This window comes from Heptranchias perlo, chromosome 23, assembly GCF_035084215.1.
Source record: "Heptranchias perlo isolate sHepPer1 chromosome 23, sHepPer1.hap1, whole genome shotgun sequence".
In the NCBI taxonomy this organism is placed as follows: domain Eukaryota; kingdom Metazoa; phylum Chordata; class Chondrichthyes; order Hexanchiformes; family Hexanchidae; genus Heptranchias; species Heptranchias perlo.
In genome coordinates, this window is record NC_090347.1 from 37,688,729 (window position 1) to 37,708,020 (window position 19,292).

The 19,292-nt window shown below is 43.7% G+C and overlaps 1 protein-coding gene across 1 annotated transcript in view; it reads right to left on the reverse strand.

Moving 5' to 3' along the window:
* The window catches only part of LOC137341255 (protein phosphatase 1 regulatory subunit 7-like), a 57,478-nt gene that overhangs the window by 12,089 nt on the left and 26,097 nt on the right, over positions 1 to 19,292 (reverse strand). Inside the window, exons 8-14 of the mRNA XM_068004346.1 lie at positions 15,134 to 15,205; positions 14,974 to 15,029; positions 8,017 to 8,140; positions 7,653 to 7,735; positions 5,875 to 5,926; positions 3,811 to 3,880; positions 2,392 to 2,479 (exon numbers count right to left, since the gene is read on the reverse strand). Coding sequence (XP_067860447.1) covers positions 2,392 to 2,479; positions 3,811 to 3,880; positions 5,875 to 5,926; positions 7,653 to 7,735; positions 8,017 to 8,140; positions 14,974 to 15,029; positions 15,134 to 15,205 — 545 coding nt within the window. The remainder of the gene's footprint in view (positions 1 to 2,391; positions 2,480 to 3,810; positions 3,881 to 5,874; positions 5,927 to 7,652; positions 7,736 to 8,016; positions 8,141 to 14,973; positions 15,030 to 15,133; positions 15,206 to 19,292) is intronic.

The following is a 19,292-nucleotide window of genomic DNA, read 5'->3' on the forward strand; positions in this document are numbered from 1 at the left end:
GTCATCCTTTATTATTAGGGCTGCTCCCCCTCCTTTCTTTTCCATTCTGCCTGTCTTTTCAAAATGTCAAGTACCATGGAATATTTAGTTCCCAACCTTGGTCACCTTGCAACCATGTCTCTGTAATGGCTATTAGATCAAACCCATTTATCTTGATTTGTGCCACTAATTCATCTATCTTGTTACGAATGCTCCGTGCATTCAGGTACAGAGCCTTTAATTTTCCCTGCTTTGACATTATTCGCACTCTGATCGTGCACTATGATCGTGAAACTCTCTGTTCCTTCCTGCCACAGTCTGCTTATCTTTATCCAAATCACTACACAGTTCTATTGCCTTGACTTCCCTCTTTTGATTTCTAAATTTCCCCTCACCTGACTCCACCTTTTTAGTTTAAAGCACTATCTACAGCCCTAGTTATTTGATTCGCCAGGACACTGGTCCCAGCCCGGTTTAAGTGGAGCCCGTCCTAATGGAACAGCTCCCTCTTTCCCCAGTACTGGTACCAGTGTCCCATGAATCAAAATCCCTGTCTCCCACACCACTCTTTGAGCCACGCATTTAACTCCCTGATCTGTTTGTCCCTGTGCCAATTTGCGTGTGGCTCAGGTATAATCCAGAGATTATTACCTTTGAGGTTCTGCTTATTAATTTAGACCCTAGCTCCTCAAACTGTCTCAGCAGATCCTCACTCTTAGTTCTATCTATGTTGTTGGTACAACGCAAGGCAGATAAAATTTAATGCAGAGATGTGTGAAGTGATGCATTTTGCAAGAAAGAATGATGAGAGGCAATGAAATGGGGAGTGCAGGAACAGAGAGACCTGGGGGTGCACATACACAAATCTTTGATGGTGGCAGAACAAGATGATAAGGCTGTTAAAAAAGCATATGGGATCCTGGGCTTTATAAGTAGAGGCATAGAGTACAAAAGCAAGGAAGTTATGCTAAACCTTTACAAAACACTGGTTAGGCCTCAAGTGGAGTATTGTGTCTAATAATGGGCACCACACTTTAGGAAGGATGTCAAGGCCTTAGAGAGGGTGCAGAGGAGATTTACTAAAATGATACCAGTGATGAGGGACTTCAGTTATGTGGAGAGACTAGGGAAACTGGGATTGTTCTCCTTAGACCAGAGAAGGTTAAGGGGAGATTTAATGGAGGTGTTCAAAATTATGAAGGGTTTTGATAGAGTAAATAAGAAGAAACTGTTTCCACTGGCAGGAGGGTCGGTAACCAGAGGTCACAGATTTAAAGTAATTGGCAAAAGAACCAGGGGGGAGATGAGAATTTTTTTTATGCAACAAGTTGTTATGATCTGGAATGCACTGCCTAAAAGGGTGGTGGAAGCAGATTCAATAGTAACTTTCAAATGGGAATTAGATATATATTTGAATAGGAAATAATTGCAGGGCAATGGCGAAAGAGCCAGGGAGTGGGACTAATTGGATAGATCATTCAAAGAGCTGGCACAGGCACAATGGGTCGAATGGTCTCTTCTGTACTGTATGATTCTATGATGTGACTTGGATCATAAAATCTGAATTTTAATTCAGAGACAATACCCGGGATAATTGTCTAGTATGTGATTGCACTTGTATCAGTACATTAACAAGGATATTGAAAGAACCTGGAACATCCTAGTCATGCATCAAAAGCAAGTAAAGCAAAACTCTGCTCATACAAATCACACATGCTGGCATGAAAGTGGGCTTCTACCTAGAGCATCAGTAAGGTTTTATCTTCTTTAATTTTTCATAAAATGAGGCACATGGGAAATTAGCAAATCTCACTGTGAAAAGTATAATCATTCATTTATGTATTTTACGGAAAATAAACCAGTTTGTTGGTTTGCATCTCACTAAATGAATTTCAGTCCACCTTCTGTAAAGACAAGTGGTACATGCAATTATAGTAGGTGGTATATGGAGCAGGGTTCTCTGTTACAATCCCTACATCACACCATTGTTTAACTAGATATGGTCAGTGACAGTGATCACAGGGGACCCAAGGTCCGCTTACGGGATTGACCGGTGATGCTAAACCCGAAGGAATATCTAGTGCAAAATCAAAAAATTTTTATAGTCAATCAATCCCAACATCTATGATGGAGCCCAAATCTTTTTATGAACACTTACGTTAGATGGCACATATTCAGTAATAATTACTTCTTGCATTCATAAAAATCCAAGGAGAAAAGGCCTTTCAACCCATCTTCTTCATCGAGGGTCACTTGGCTCACTAAGACAATTTAGGACTCCATTCGGAGACCACAGATATGATGCTCACCTCTCTCCTGATTTGCTATTAAATCCATGAGGGGGTCTTCATGGGTCCAAATGAATGCCCTGGGGCTCAAAATTGTTTCTATTAGTTTTAAAGGAGTTACTACCTCTCGGCTAGAGACTGTTGCAGATCCTCCATTTGAGACTCAAAATCCATCAAGCAGCTTGCGATTTTGTGCGTACTCTCAAGGGCAGCTACAAGTATTTAAACAAAAGGAGGATTTAATTTTAGCAAAGGACAAGAAGGCAATGCAAATGGAGGTATCAAAACTTTCTGAAATTAATATAGAACAAATACCTAGGAGTGCATTCTAGCCTTGAAAGACATTCATTTGTAAATGCTATGTAAAATATAATTATGCTTTTTATTTAAATTTGAGCCAAGGAATTTGGCAGAGGGAGCTAAAATTATTGGCAGCCTGACTGTAATTGGAAGACTGTCTTTAACTGGAACGCCAGAACTGAAGTGATGGATCGTGTGACCGACACATACACTTGAGTGGGTCCTTCAGGCGCTTCTGCTCTGGGTTGGTTACGCTTGCCTGATGCAGCATTCTTCCAGCCAGAACCGATGTTCCCACAAAGCAGAGGCAAGCTGGACGATACCGAAGCGGAAACCGCCGCAGCACCACCTGATGGAAAGGTTAAAGCCTTAGTCAGGTGTGCGGTTCTACTGTTGGCTGAACCTGGCCTGACTGCAGACCTCCAGAACGAACAGATTTGTGGGTGGTGCTGGAGGAGGCTATTTGAGCCCTTGAGAAACTCCGACTCCCCCCTCCTCACCAGACCCACCGATTGAAGCAGAATTCCAGTGCATCTTTTTGCAAGTGATCCTGGTTATATGCCAACTCCCTGCCTGGCTTGGTGCTGGAAGAAACCCGAGTGACAAGACTTCAAGTTCCCTGTAGTCAGGACAACCTTTCTGCAAATCACATACAGTCACAAAGTTTTTCTTGCCGTCTTTTAAGCAGGCTTTTTTATATTGTTGGAAGTCATGCAATATTGAAGTATGACCCACACACGTATCAATACTTTCCTGGGAAGCATCCATCACTTTCAACAAACATGTTGAACCTGGAACTAGCTGAAATTGAACAGAGGTAGGCTGACGGTTGTATGGGCTTCAGCCCAAAAACAGGATGGCTGCACCGAACGGCACTGAAAATTGCAAAAATAAAGTCTAAAAACTTTTAACAACCAAACATTAAAAAGCCACCGCAACTGATTTCCAAAGGCAGAGACAAAGAAAACATGATAAATGTTATGAGAAACCCTGATTTTTTTTTAGCGCAATAAAATGGGACACAGATAATCAAAGATTTGGCCAGAACAAGACCTTTATATATAAACAAGTGGAGGAGCACAGTGTCTCTAGGTGAATTTCCACATGGAAGGCGATGGAGATGCCCATTTATGTTTGGAGACTAACTCAGGAATGGCATCTACAAATAGGGTTGTATAAAATGAGTCATAGGTTGAAGTGTTTGAGTCATTCCTACAGTGTGACCACATTGACACGTCCTTACCGCGAGCCAGTGCTGTTTTCTGAATAACTGCAGAATCCTGCCTCTCATTATTGGAAGGGTTAAGAATAACCTACAGCAGAACAAAGACCAATTATTCACCCAATGTTTAACACAAAGTACCTCCTGCTGCATCAATGTGGCGTTTCCAAAACTGTCGCCTCAGTGAAATCACCCAATTAGTGTTGCGCTCAAGAACATTTGTACAGTGTAGAGTGGAGCTTTTGCCGCTGCAATTTTGTTTTGGCTTCACTGGGTGAATGAGTTTTGTAGCACGAGTTTCGGCACACAAATTTTTGCTACCAGTCTTTAATGGATATCCTCAAGGGAATCTCTCTTTATTTGTGCTACTTGGAGGAAGGGGGAGGAGGAGCAGGAAGAATAAGGGGATGCCAGGCAAGCTAGGTTACACCATAGGAGGACGGTGGATTTATCTGGACATGTCTGATGAACAATGTATGTGGATGCTATGATCCACCTGGGATGCAATGATAAGATAGTGTTGCATTCTGCAAGCTGGCGTGGACCCAAACTACAGTAAAGACACTGCCACTGGCTGCACAGGTCACTTCAGCCCCTTACCATTTGTACCTCAGGCTTATTGCAGGCATGGTGCAGGTTGCTATCCTAGAATGCCAAAGAGTGCAACCTTTCTCGCACCCAGCTCAAGCAGCATTACATTCACTTTACCAGACATGAAGTGGGATTGGATGCTGGGCTACTCTATCACTTGCCCCCTAGCTGTATGTGGTACTTCTACATGGGGTTTCCTTTTTTGCCTGTCACTTCTTTAGCCTTGTAGAAGGCGGTCATCATGAAATGCCTTTTGAACCTTTCTAAAGGCTGTTAAGAATTTTTGCCCCCATATGGCCACTTCACTTTAAGAGGCCACATCCCTTTAAAGTGCACCTACACCACAAATTTCCAGTGTCCTATTAGATTAGCTTCCTACAATTGGACTATGTTGCATTGCAAGCTACGACTACTTATGTAAATATGCTGACTTGGGAAAATTGCCTGTTAATAGCACACTACACCTCTGGCTAAATTTACACCAGTTCTTAACCAACCTGGACTGAATGTCACTGGGTCACAAAAATCTACCTCTCACCCCCAGTCTAACCTATTTAAATGGTTTAAGACAATCTGGAAGTCACTGGGAGTCATGAGAAAAAGATCTGGGCAGTGATATTTTGTCAATTTAATCAGGTATTCATTGTTAGTACATCATTCCCAGATCGTGCAAACAATGAGTGCCCAATGTTCAAATCTCATCTGGATTCAAACCCAGGACTGACAAGGAGGAAAAAATTATTCCATTACATGGTGATTCGCATCTAAAAATGCAAGGTTTGGTTTTCTTTGGAGTGTTACAAACAGGCTCTCTGCGTTAAATACTTTGCTTTTTCCACTCTGTGATTTAGACAATAATGATATTTTAAATCATTTTGTTTTTCTCCATTTCTTCTCACTTCTCCTAACGCATGCAGGGTTATGGTTCCATGAATGGCAGCTACCCTCTAGCACCCCATTGAAGTGGTCATTCTTCTTGGGTGAGCCTTGATGGTGAGCGGTGCCAGGCTATTCCACTGTGAAGGGCGTCACAGCCAAGCTCGAACCAGTCTTCGTCCCACACCCATGCTTCCCAGCACTCCTTTATCAGAAGCAGGAACAGTCGCCGATTCCCCTGTCTGCGCATCCCAGGGGAATTGCAGTCAACTGTAGCAGCCATCTGCTTCTACAGCTCAAATCAGATAACTCAACCTCAGAATGAGAATTGAATCCGGGATATACGGTAGTTTGTGCAGATTAGGATGGTACCAGGCCACTGAGCCATCCAGTTAATTAGAGCTGCAACAGTCTAAGTACATAATGGTCACTGATGTGTTGTCACTCAAGTCTATAATTTAGCTCAGTTTTACATATGCTTGTGGAACCATGCCCGAGCAAGTCTACACCGTTAGGAGAGGGGAGAAAACTGGATAAAGAATCCTAATCCAAATTCATAAGATTTTAGACTTTCATCTGATCAATTAAAAAAAAACCTTAAAACCTCGACATACTCACCCCATCCAAACTCTCAAGCTGAGGCATGAGGAGAGAGATCTCCACGAGGTGCCTGGGGAAAGTCATTACTAATGATGTTAAGTGACAATATTGGATAAAACAAGTGCAACATTGTACAGACACTGTAAAATACAACACCAACTCTGGCACTGATCAGCACTGAATGAACTTACACTTCAATGGGCTAACATGAAATGAGTGATCCCCCTGAAGGCTGACTGGGAAAATACATCCCGCAGCGTGGTACTGAGTCATATAGACCAAGAAAACCTCACTTTTGATCCCCGATCTGAGCTCACTTGTCAGTTGTCACCTGGGGCTCTCACCCCTGAACACTATCCATTGATCAGTTTGGGATTTAAAAAACCCAACATATTATAGAATGATACAGCACAGGAGGAGGCTATTCGGCCCATCGTACCTGTGCTGGCTCTTTGAAAGAGCTATCCAACTAGTCCCACTCCCCTGCTCTTTCCCCAGAGCCCTGCAATTTTTTCCCGTTCAAGTATATATCCAATTCCCTTTTGAAAGTTATTACTGAATCTGCTTCCACCACCTTTTCAGGCAGCACATTCTAGATCATAACAATTCGCTGCGTAAAAGATTTCTCCTCATCTGCCCCCGGTTCTTTTGCCAATTACCTTAATTCTGTATTCTCTGGTTACCGATCCTCCTGCCAGTGGAAACAATTTTTCCCTATTTACACCATCACAACCCCTCAGAATTTTGAACACTTCTATTAAATCTTCCCTTAACCGTATCTGCTCTTAAGGAAAACAATCCCAGCTTCTCTCGTCTCTCCATCATATACAATGGATATACAAATATATACAAATGATAAAAATCTATAACCTGGATAATTCATGTCGATTATAGACCTATTTTATTTATATATCCCTCTTCTTCCGAAGGCGTGGACTCCTGCAGAAGTACAGTTCCAGGGTTGCTGCCAGCCCTCTATGGAAGCAGGAATTTGTTTGAGGTGTGCCCCCATAGTAGGGAGGCTACTGAAGCAGCTAGAACCAGGCATTCTTGCTGTAACACTTTGCCAGTATATATAGTTCTTATAGATATATAGTATAGTTCTCACCTGGTTTGTTCTTCCTCTGAAGTGGCAGTTATGTTGCCAGCTAAATGTGGCCATGTCAGGCCATAACAGGATCGGGCTTGGCTGGGATGCCCCAAGTGGCTGAATAGCCTACACTAGGATAACTCCTTGAAGAACTTGGTCGTGGGTTATTTACAGTAACTGAATCAGGAGGCCCTGAACTGATCATTAGCAAAGGCAAGAATGAGAATGGTGTGAGGCTGGACTGGCACACTAGGTCCCTCAATGGACATTACCTCCTTCATTATATTTTTTCCAACACATTTTAACAATTAAATGAAATGAAAGGGATTGGTGGAGGCAATCTTGCTTTCGAGATTGGCAACTTGCAGCATGCAGACCAACAAGATGTCCCAGCAGACACCTTCCATATTCCGACAGGTGATATGAACTACAGTGGGATATCAAAGCTTTTATAACCAAAAACAGGTTCATTGTAGCATTTGTGTTGTACTCGTTCTCAGTTAAATGCAGAAATTATTTGCACTTCACTGATTCTAACATGGCACTTTTCCATTATTAACAATTCTAAAACATTTATAGAAGCAGGAATTTGTTTGAGGTGTACCCCCATAGTGGGGAGGCTACTGATGAAACTAGAACCAGACATTCTTGCTGTAACACTTTGCCAGTATATATGGTTCTTATAGATATATAGTATAGTTCTCACCGGGTTTGTTCTTCCTCTGAAGTGGCAGTTATGTTGCCAGCTAAATGCAGTTCCACTAGGTGACAGCACTGTGTCAGAGATTTCTTGAAGGAAAGAACATTGACATAAATAGCTCTTCAACTGAGTCACTCCCTGAGCAACTGCAATTCATCATGTTTTTGAAAGGTCAAACGTAGTTCTCATTAGATAGGCATTCCAATCTATATAATAATATGCAAACTCATGCATTATAATAAATTAATATTTTGTTCTTAATTTGGTAGGAAATACAAACCCATAGTTAATTAAAAAAATAATTTTATAATAATAATTCACGTCTATTCAGAATGATCATTCTGAATGGACGTGAAATAATTGTACTTACTAGTTCCTCCCTGAAGTCAATGCAGTTATTGGCTACATTAAGGACATCGAGGTTTGGGAACTGTTCCGAGAAGCTGCAAACAGACTTCAGCTGGTTATCAGCAAGATTCAACTCCTGCAAGGAACTGAGAAGCACCAACTGTGAGTGCAATAAAAATAGTAGCTTAAAGACTGTTAAATCACAGGAAGTATATGTGCATCAATAAGCATGCAAGCAGACATCATCAAACTAACAGTTTTCAACACACTGAGAAGTGTATTATTGAATTTTAATCTTTTAATACATTTTTAATTTAAAAAATACTATTGCCAAAAGTATTTTGAACAGAACAGGGTGGACAAGAGTATGTTGCACTATTCCCCTTCAGAAAAGAAAACCAAAGTCAAGAGGATGTACATTGTAGGTTATGAAATATTTCTCAACACCAAACGGTCAGGTCCTCTTAGTTATTTATGATATACGCCTAAATAGTGAGTGGAAATGGCAGCACCATTGGCAAATCCAGTCCTCAACTGGAAAAAATAAAGGAAAGGAAAAACAAAGTCAAGAAATGGAATAGGCAGGTCCTTTAGAGATGTTTGAAAGCCTGTTGGCCAGTCATGAAGTCTGAACATTATTCCAGAGAGCTGTCAAGAAGATCTCTGAATTAAAATGGAGCTAATGTATTATTTGCTCAAACAGTACAGTCTTCCAAAACCAGTGGATCTAAGTGTCCTGTGCTCCCAGGAATGTCTGATCCCTGTAAACCAGGATACAACCAAGTTCAAGAGAAGGTTGAGCAACCTCCCTGTAGGACAGATCTTGGAGTAAGAACTTGCATTTATAGAGCACCATATCATGTCTTCAGAACATCCCAAAGTGCTTTACAACCAATGGATTACTTCTGAAATGCAGTCGCTGTTATAATGTAGGGAAACACAATAGCCATGTCCGACAAACAGCAAATGAATAAATGATCAGATAATCTGTGGTGCTGGTTGAGGGAGGAATGTTGTCCAAAACACCGGGAAACTCCCTTCAAATAGTGCCATGGGATCTTTCACATCCACTTGAGCATAAAAGATAGCACCTCTAACACTGCTGCACTCTCTCAGTGCTGCACATAGGTGCCAGCCTAGGTTATGTACCCAAGTCCATGGTGAGGCTTGAACCACAACATTCTGACTCAGAGGTGAAAGTGCTACCAACTGAGCCAAAGCTGATACTTTTATGACACCAAATCCACCACCAATCCATTTTGCTTTGCACTCACATCCATGGGAAGTGAAAAATCTGTACCCCACACAAAGCCAAAACCAAACTGGTGCTCACAGGATTCACAGATTAAAAACTGAGAAGCCCCCATTCAGCCTGCAGTACATTTCTTCAGTGTGGCTGCACTGAATATCTGATGTGGAGATGCCGGTGATGGACTGGGGTTGACAATTGTAAACAATTTTACAACACCAAGTTATAGTCCAACAATTTTTATTTGAAATCTACAAGCTTTCGGAGGCTTCCTCCTTCGTCAGGTAAATGTTCAGGAGCTCCTCGAAGCCTACGCATTTATACATATAGAACAATACATGGTGTTTACAGACTGCCCCTGCAACTGCCCGTTGCCAAGGCAATCACCGTGTTCAGACAGAGAGGTGTCACCTACAGAACCCCCGAATACACATTCAACAAAAAAACAAACAGGAAAAAAAAACAGAGAGAGGCAGAAACATCCGGAAGGCAGAGAAAGCCAGCAAATGACCCATTATATTAAAAACAGATAGCTTTTGTTCGCTGGTGGGGTAACGTGTAGCGTGACATGAACCCAAGATCCCGGTTGAGGCCGTCCTCATGGGTGCGGAACTTGGCTATCAATTTCTGCTCGACGATTTTGCGTTGTCATGTGTCTCGAAGGCCGCCTTGGAGAACGCTTACCCGAAGATCGGTGACTGAATGTCCCTGACTGCTGAAGTGTTCCCCGACTGGGAGGGAACCCTCCTGTCTGGCGATTGTTGCGCGGTGTCCGTATGCAAGGCAAATGAATATCTGATTCATTTGCCTTGCATTCGGAGCTGGCAAAACTTAATTGAATAAAAAGTGTTCTATATTTTTGGCAGTACATTAAGTTTCCCAAACATATATCCAGCTTTCTATTCCCAGGATGCTGATCACAAGGTGATTACAAATAAAAAGCCACTGGGTACCTGAAGAGAATTTGATCACTTCAGGATAGTTTTGACTGGATCTATAACACAAAGCCGCACAAAAAAAACACTTCTGCAATGGAATGAAATCTACAATGCCTCAGTGTGCAAAAAAAACACAACCCAAAATTGAATGTGAATTACAAGAACAGCTGCTGGTAAAATTAATCTTTGTTAATTCTCCAGGAAGGGGTTCTGAGGTGACGCATTTCATGACGGCACCGTTGTAGTGCATCACAGAGACTGGATCCACACTCACATTTGGCTCCCGATCTCGGTGCCAAAGGAAGAAGTGGGGGGCGAGGGCACTCAATATCGGAAAGACAAGTCACTACCAGCTCCGTTTGCACTTTTCCTAGTAGCTAGATCTAGAGCACAAGACTGGGAGCAGATCTTCTGTTTTCTCACCGGAGCAATGGTATGAGCATTGGGTACGGGATAAAGAGGAGAACCAGAAAGGAAAACTGCCAGAAACAACAACTTACATTTATTTAGCACCTTTAATGCAGTAAAACATCCCAAGGCGCTTTACAGGAGTGTAATCAGTCAAAAACTGACATCGAGCCAAAGAAGACGACATTAGGACAGGTGACCAAAATCTTGGTCAAAGAGGTAGGTTTTAAGGAGGATCTTAAAGGAGGAGAGAGAGATGAAGAGGCAAAGAGGTTTAGGGAGGGAATTCCAGAGCTTAGGGCCTAGGCAGCTGAAGGCACAGCCGCCAATGGTGGGGCGAAGAAAACTAGGGATGTCAATTATTTGTTTCTTATCCTTTTTATTGGCACAGTAGCAGACTAAGAGTAGAGAGGCATTTAGAGGACTGAGCTTGACTTGCATTACCCACTGATGTATGTGATATACTTGCACCATCAGTACCCATATAACATGTTAGTGTAGGACAACTTGGCCCCTGGGGCCACTATAATACAACAAGAACTTGCAATTATATAGCGCCTTTAACATAGTAAAGTGTCCCAAGGTGCTTCAAATAAAATTTGACATTGAGTCACATAAGGAGTAGTAGAACAAGTGACCAAACACTTGGTCAAAGAGGTTGGTTTTAAGCAGCTTCTTAAAGGAGGAGAGAGGTTGAGTAGCAGAGAGGTTTAGGGAGAGAATTCAGAGCTTAAGGCCTAGGCAGCTGAAGGCTCAGCCGCCAATGGTGAAGCTAAGAAAATCAAGGAATCGCAAGAACAAGAATTAGAGGAGCGCAGAGATCTCGGAGGGTTGTAGGGCTGGAGGAGGTTACAAAGATAAGGAGTGGTGAGGCCATGGAGGGATTTGAAAACAAGGATGAGAATTTTAAATACAATGAGATTACCTGAACATTCTTACAACGGAATTACCAAGGCAAAGTTATCAATGTTTTAAATGAACCAAAGGATATTTGGATTTAAATGCACCCTTTCAGCTACCGGAGCTTAGAGAGAAACAGCTTTTACATTTATTTAATGGAGAAAAAAAGAATGTTGCTGCAATTCAATGAGATTTGACTCTACACCTGATGCTACTTTTCAGTAATTACATGCATGCACGCAGATTTCTCATTAAAGCTCTCAACTCTGTTTTTACATAAAAGACTTATTCCAATCTCCAGAGGCTTGAAAGCTGAACTAACGGAGGTTTAAACAATATATCACCAGGGACATCTGGTGCAGAAGATGTGCAGCGAAGGCATGAAGACTCGATAGCCAACACGACTGGAGGCAGTAAAATGTATCCCAAGAATCACTACCATCACTGCAACATTTTGCCTGTTTAATCTGCACCCTTGTGGTTTCCAGAACGGGGTTGCTATCTTTTGTCAAGTCCAAAACCAAACATGAATAGGATAGGGAGTGGGATAATGACTTGAATTCTGATCAAAATATTAAATAGCTTAGGCAACAACTACTTTACAAGGCACAGAAGTGGATGAAAAATGCTTCAGTTTAAAGAAAACACCGACATTTTAGCCCCGATTTTAAGCTAACCCGCCCAGCGGGAACAGGGCAGGTTTGGGTCGGCTACCTGTTGTACACCTGCCCTGATTTTACGCTCCACTGACTTCAATGGAGTGTAAAATTGGGCGGAGTGTAAAACAGACGTCCAACCCAAACCTGAGCCCACCCCAGGTTAGGTTAAAACCGGGCCTTTTATATTTCAGAAATTTTCAGACAACCCAGTCAAAAACGAGGCTGACCAGCCCAAAAACTAGACGGGCAACAACTCCAAACAACAATGAACTCCAAAGCTATTTTCGAATTGCAAATATTGCTGTCGTCATTATCCATTCCAGGTTGCAGTTACTGAAGTTGTGGTATTTGATGCTGATGCAACGGGCTTGGCAGTAAGATCTTTAAAAAAATGTGGATTTTTGACATTATAATCTGAACTCAATACAACAGTACTCACTTAACCCTCATGACAGATTCAAGTCCCAGTACTGGCTGACAGATACAGCCGGCTGTCACATGAATGAACAGGTTTCACAAATTCTTTGTAAATGCACTTTCCTGTATAATTGTGGGAATCTCTCCTCAGTAGATAGTGTGCCTGACACAACTCTTATATAAATGGGCCTTTATCTGGCTCACAGGGCGGTGGCACTAGAATGATTCTCATGAACTGTCATCCGTCACTGCTCTCTTCAGATGTGTTCGGAGGCTGATATGGAGACCTCATCATGGACTTCTCATAGCAGAAAGGAATGTGAACCCGGCTCTGTGAGTTTAGCAGCACAGCACGAGGGGCAGCTAATCCAACAGCGACTTGCACCATCCGTGAAAATACGCACCTCCAATTGGAGTCAGTCTTTCTGAAGTTGCATCTTTTACTGTTAACAGTGGGAGAGCCACGCATCTGCAGTCGACAGCACTCCCCTAAGGGAAAGCTGTTTTAAAGTTACCAGCATCCCGAGGTAGTCCAGCTGTATCACCACAGGTAACGGTTTCCTCTGTGCATTTATTTTGATGCCAGATTTCTCCCCTCCCTTTTTTGAAGTGACAACTCTGATGAGATATAGCTCTATGGGCACCAGTCATTTTATGGTTCTCGCCCAGGTGGTCATTATTCACGCAGCAGCCTAGCAAACTATTCCACCATGAGGAATTACAAATTAGCACAATCTTGTCTGCACTGGATGTCCATATGTACACACTTTATAAGGGGGAGGGAGAGCGAGAGGGGGGAAAGGGGGAGCGAGAGGGGGGAGCGAGAGGGGGGAAAGGGGGAGCGAGAGGAGGGAAAGGGGGAGCGAGAGGAGGGAAAGGGGGAGCAAGAGAGAAAGGAGGGAAAGAGAGTGATGGAGCAAGAAAGAGAAAAGGAGAGAACGAGAGTGGGGGAGAGAAAAAGAGAGGGAGTGAAAAAGAGAAATGCACAAGAGAAAAAGAGAGTGAGACACATATGTAGATAAAAGGATCCAGTTCAGCTGGGTTTCAATTTTTAAATTCAGAAACCATGGGGAAGGGCAATCCCACAGTGACAGCTTGGCAAAATCAGAAGGAGCATCTGCTGAGGGGTGGCGAGGGGGAGGAAGGTAGCAGTTAATACTTTGTTTCAATAAGGTTATGTTTAACAGTTTTAATATCAGATGATCCTCGCAGTCAAATATCCAGTCAACACTCACCATCTGGATACACACACCAAAGATTACCACTTAAGCGAGACACTGGAGGGCGATAGCCATTCAAGATACCATCCCCCAATACAAGTCAAAACTGGTATAATTCATTGTATTTTAAGTGTTCTCCCCCCACCCCCACTTCTCTTCCAACCTCAGAGTTTATGAATGCAAATGATCAGACGTTGGAGATTAAATCAAAAGATAAATCTTGTCTTTAAATTAGCAGGTTATCCTTATGCGGTATTAAGTAAAGCTACACAGTATGCACAGCTTGGTAGCCAGTGAGTACACTGCAGTATTTGTGAGCGGTGGCAACAGCTTTGGGGACTCTGTAGCTCACTGGCTCAGCCTCCCTAGGTGAAGAAGGATGACACATGAAAGCAATAAAGAAAAAAACATGAATACATTTTCTAACAGCACATCAGAAAGCAGCTGGGGCCGCCAAAGGACAAGATGATTTATTATCCACCAACACCCCATCTGGTGCATACACAAACGAGGAAGATTAGTGCTCATGAAGAAGGGAATAAATTTTAGGTAACTGGTTTCACAATGAACACTTGGATGAATATCAAATGCCTGAAATAAAATCATGGGACTGTTGCTAATTTAATACTGACTTTTATGTATCATGGGATGGGGCATGAAATAGCTGCACAAAAGCTGCAACAGCCATCAGATTTGGACTGTGTGACAGACTGCAGACCAGACAGTGCTGTGGACAGCTCACTATTATTTAGTTAATTCCCTTAATTTGCACCATCATGTAAATATGATTCAAGGCTGAAGCTGGGCAGGATATCAAAATATAAACAGAAGCCGTACTGGGAAAAGAGACTGGAACAATGCCCATGGAAAAAGTGGAGGGATTGAGGGCTGCAGATATATTGGGGGTGATTTCCTCTGTACAATCAGGGCAGCAAGATTATCAACACATTCCTTACAAACCCGTTTACAATTTTGCTGCACATTGAAATTTTCCCCCATTAACAGATCTGTTCTATAATCTTTCTAACCCTAATGTGAATTTGAGATTTTAGGTGATGGGGGGGCGCAGAGGGGAGTGTAATTCACGATTGATTCAGCCGTGCTTGGCTGCTGCAAGGAGCAGGCTGAACAGTCTTCTCTCCTTCCGAGCTTTCTTAATCGTCTTATGGAATGACTCCATAGACTCACCAAAGAGATCCCAGACATTCCGTGCTGCATAGACAATTCCCAGACAGGTCGACAGCCTATAGCAAAGTCAAAAAACAGCATAAACTAAATCAATAATGACAATACTGGAAAAATATATGCAAATAGTTTCATTACTGTTACTGGTTTTTCTATCACTCACAGTTAAAGTTTCCAGTAATGACAATCCTTGGACCTCTGATATTCTGTTGTTGGATAAATCCAGTTCCTGTAACTGATGGCAAAATAATATTGTACGTCATTAGAAGATGTATTAATGAATTACAATTCACGTTTATGGTTTCCCTGATGACTGACAGCAGAATGGTCCCAGGTACGATTCCCCAGGCCGCAACGAGTAAACTGATCTTACACATTGTGTCACATACATTTGGCTGCAGTGCCTATGGAGTAGGAAAGGGCGGGGGGTGGAAACTGAAAGGAGTTCTTGCTGCTGATCATTATCCAAAGACTCCCGACTGGAACTGCGGGTGTGTGGATGTCAGCTGAGAACAGTACTGTGTTGAGCACCTTGCTGATACCTGTAGCCAGGCTCGCACATGAATAATGGTCGGAATCAAGTACAGGAATCAAGACCCTGTGGAATCATATCCTGGCCAGGAGTCTACACCTTTGGGGAAGAAAGGAAGCGGAGAAAATTAACACGAGAACTACATTTTCAAAAAAAAAAACATATGGTCAATTCTGCTTTGAAAGGAGTCAAAAATTGAAAGTGCTGTTGAACTTACAAATAAAACAGATCGTGTTTTAGTTTAAAAACTCCTTTCCTGAAGGCAGTAACTTGCACTGAAATGCAGTTCTGCAGGAGCCAGCATTTCAACTAAGCGGTCATTCTTCACACGTGAGCCTAGACAGTGAGCGTCAGTAGGCTGTTCAACCGCAGGGGCATCACCGCTGAGTCTGGCTCATCCTCACCTGATGCCCATATGCAAACTCTCCGATAGGGGTCACTGCACAGTGACCAGGAATGGAGCCCAATAATTTATTTCCCCCTTAACCCAGGAGCGCTGAGGGCAACTGTAGTACCCCTATGGCTGCCCTAGCTGAAATCAGTTGGAAGTGTGTTTAGAAGCTCGAACAAACGGGTCATGGTCTAATTTTTGTTCTACTTTACTTTCTATAGGGTCAAATATTCAAGCAGAGCTGAGTTTAATCAAAAAGTAGGCATAAATAAATTCATGAGGAAAATAAGTGGTAAGTGGCAACAGACCTTTCCTTCATTATTAACCAATCCTTCCAGTTTTCCTCACATGCTAAAAGGGTTAATGGGAATAAGGCCAAAAAAAAGCACTTTACTTGTTAAGGAGTTTTGCTAAAGGCCATTCTGCCTGAAAACATTGCTCAGGACTAGAAAACCAAGTTTAGCTATTTATTCACATCAGACCTGTGAGTAAGTAATGAGGAAAAAGACCAAAGTTTCTACACAAGACTGCTGAAAAGCGAATAGTGGAACAGTTTTTATCAGGACAGCATAGTAATACAATCTTCAGCAGTCGGCGGTGGGGAGGGGGGGGCAGGTCTTTGCTGAATGGTGTTATAGTTTAGGCTTTTTGTCCTAACAGCTGTACCAGACAATCTACAGATGGGTTGCACCCTCTGTGATCACCATAGGTTGTGCAGCACAGGACCAACATGTACCCTATTTAGCAGTAATATCACAGATTGGAATTCAGGTAAGATTACCACCACATCTGCTATCAATCCAGAAGATGGAATACATCAAAAGCTAGGCCCACTCCATACAGGGTAAAAACTACTGCTCCAATTTATTTACAACTGAACAATTTACAGGAACAAAAAGATTAGGCTACCCTGTATTCCATAGTAACTGTCTATTATGGAATTTCTTCGTTCCAACATGCTCAGACTGATCAAGAGAACTGCTGGACTATGGGACCATAGATACTGGGGGTAATTTTAGCCCCCAAGGACAGGTGGGTTGGGGGTGGGTGGGAAGGTAAAAATTGTAAAAATGTAAAACCCGACCCCAGCCCGCCCATTTCCAATTTTAACGGAGGTGGGTCGGGGGGCCAGCGACCAACCTGCTCTCAGGAGGCGTGTTGGTCAGTAAAATCTTTTAAAGAGGCTGTAGACCTCCATTTTAACAGGTTTTTTATTTTTAACACCCGGGGGGCTGGGATTCCCGGGCCTTCTGATTCTCGTAAGAGGAGGCAAGAAAGGGGGCATATTCCGATAAATGCCTTAATTGCACTGCTTGTGGAACAGAAGGAGCAGGAGTGTTTCCTCCAGGCCCAACAAGCTTACCTGCCGTGATCCCACAAACGGCCGCCCCCCCCCCCATGTCCCTTGATGTCTAAACCCCCGTCCCCCACCAGGTCCAACGATGTCTGACAGCCCCCCACACCGAGGTCCGACCCCCCCCCCCCCCACCGATGACTGCTGACCCCAATGTCCGACCCCCCCTCCTCGATGATCAACCCCTCGCCCAATGACCGACTCCATCAAAATGATAACTTTTTAAAATATACTTATGGAATGTGGAACCAGGAGCAGCAGATCCCACATTAAAACCTTTCGTCCTCCCTCCGCCCCGATCGGTCCTTTGTTCCTGGTCTCCCCTCCCGATCGGTCTTTCTCTTCCAGTCACCCCCCCACCTCCCCCAGTCGCCCCCCCTCTCAATCGCCTTCTCCTATAAGCACTTACCTGAGGGCCGCTGCCGATGACGCAACGCCCCGATATTGGAAGCCTCTTTGCCAGACAGATGTCTGGGGACACCTAGCAGGTGTCTGCAGCTCATCGGTGTCATTCAAATAAGGCCCAGGGCCCAATATCGGGTGCATCTTGGGCCTACCCGTTCAGGTACAGGGATCGTTCCTTCCGCCTACTTCTACATAAAGTTTCCTCATGTGCATTATGCCAGAATCCTCCCTTAGCTGAGGATGTAGCAGTCACTTAATGGCTGAGCCAACTGTTCAAATGCCTGCACATGCAATTAACTACAGTGTATCGACCACAGCCCACAATAGTCCTGAATTCTGCTGGGATTCATTACTTTTTGACCTGTTGCTTACATCTACTTGTGCTGCCATGATATCACTAGCACTTGGCTGTTCCTGTATTTCTCTACATGTACCATTGTTAGAGACAATCTCCACAGGAAATCTGAAGGTCTGTCTGTGTGCAAAACTCTGGGACTCTATGATCTCTCAAAGTTTGCCTAGGCCTTCTTGAATCTTGAATCTTGGACCTCAAAGCATCTAATGCAGCAATGGAAGCATTCATTAGAGATGTGTCTAATGTGTCTATGAGGTGCATTACTGAGATTGGTCTCTGCAGTTGGCCCTGGTGTTGCTCCTAGCCCAATAGAAAACTATAGTTCAAACAATTGTTCTTTCATGTCTTGCAAAGTCAAGGGGGTAAATTTTAACTGAGACCCAGGAAGGAAGCGGGGGGTGGGGTGGGGTGGGGAGAGATTTCCTGGTGCGAAACCCGGAAGGTAAGTGGGCGGCCGCAACCTTAATGAGGCCCATCAATTTCATTTCCGGGTTTGACAGGCTGGCTGGCTGTCGGCCAAGAAGGCCTGCTGCAGCAGGCTGCAGCCAGGGATCGGAGGGAGGGAGGGATCATGGGCCAGGGAGGAGATCAGGGGACCGGGGAGGGGGCCAGCAAGAGATCGGAGGTTGCTGGAGGTCCGGTGCAGAGTTGGAGGTAGGTGGGGGTCCACCATGGGGGGCGTCCGCCATCGGGGGCGGGGGGAGTTGGCCGATTGAGGGGGTCCTGTCGGCCAGGTGAGCTTGTTGGTCTGGATGAAGCACTCCTGCTCCTCCGGGCCCACAAACAGTGCAATAAAGGCATTGACCTTGTGGATCCAACCCTTCCCACCTGCTTTCATCTGACGTGAATGGGAAGCGATGGGAAACCCGAACTGGTAAGGTTAAATTTGTTTTAACGTTCCAATACACAAAATATTAAGTATCTCAAGTATCTCAATGAGGTACATTGCCCTTTTAAGTATCGGCCCGCCAGCTTTAAGTGGGGGCGGTACTTCCTGGAGTCTGCTCTCCACACGCAGACAAACCTGCCTAGGTTAAACCCAGAAGTAGGCGAGTAGGAGCCGGGATGTGGTCACACTCTGAAAACTTGGAATTTTCACTGCCCACCCACCCCCAATCCACCCGTCCTTGGGGGTTAAAATTTACCCCAAGGGGGAGGAGTCAAGTGCCTGCTCTACATGTTCCATATGTTGCAACAGCGTCCAATGAAAAGCAGGCCCACTAATTAGAGTTTCCCCAGGTTACTCTCCACACGGAATGATCTCCAGCCATGATGTATTGGCTGC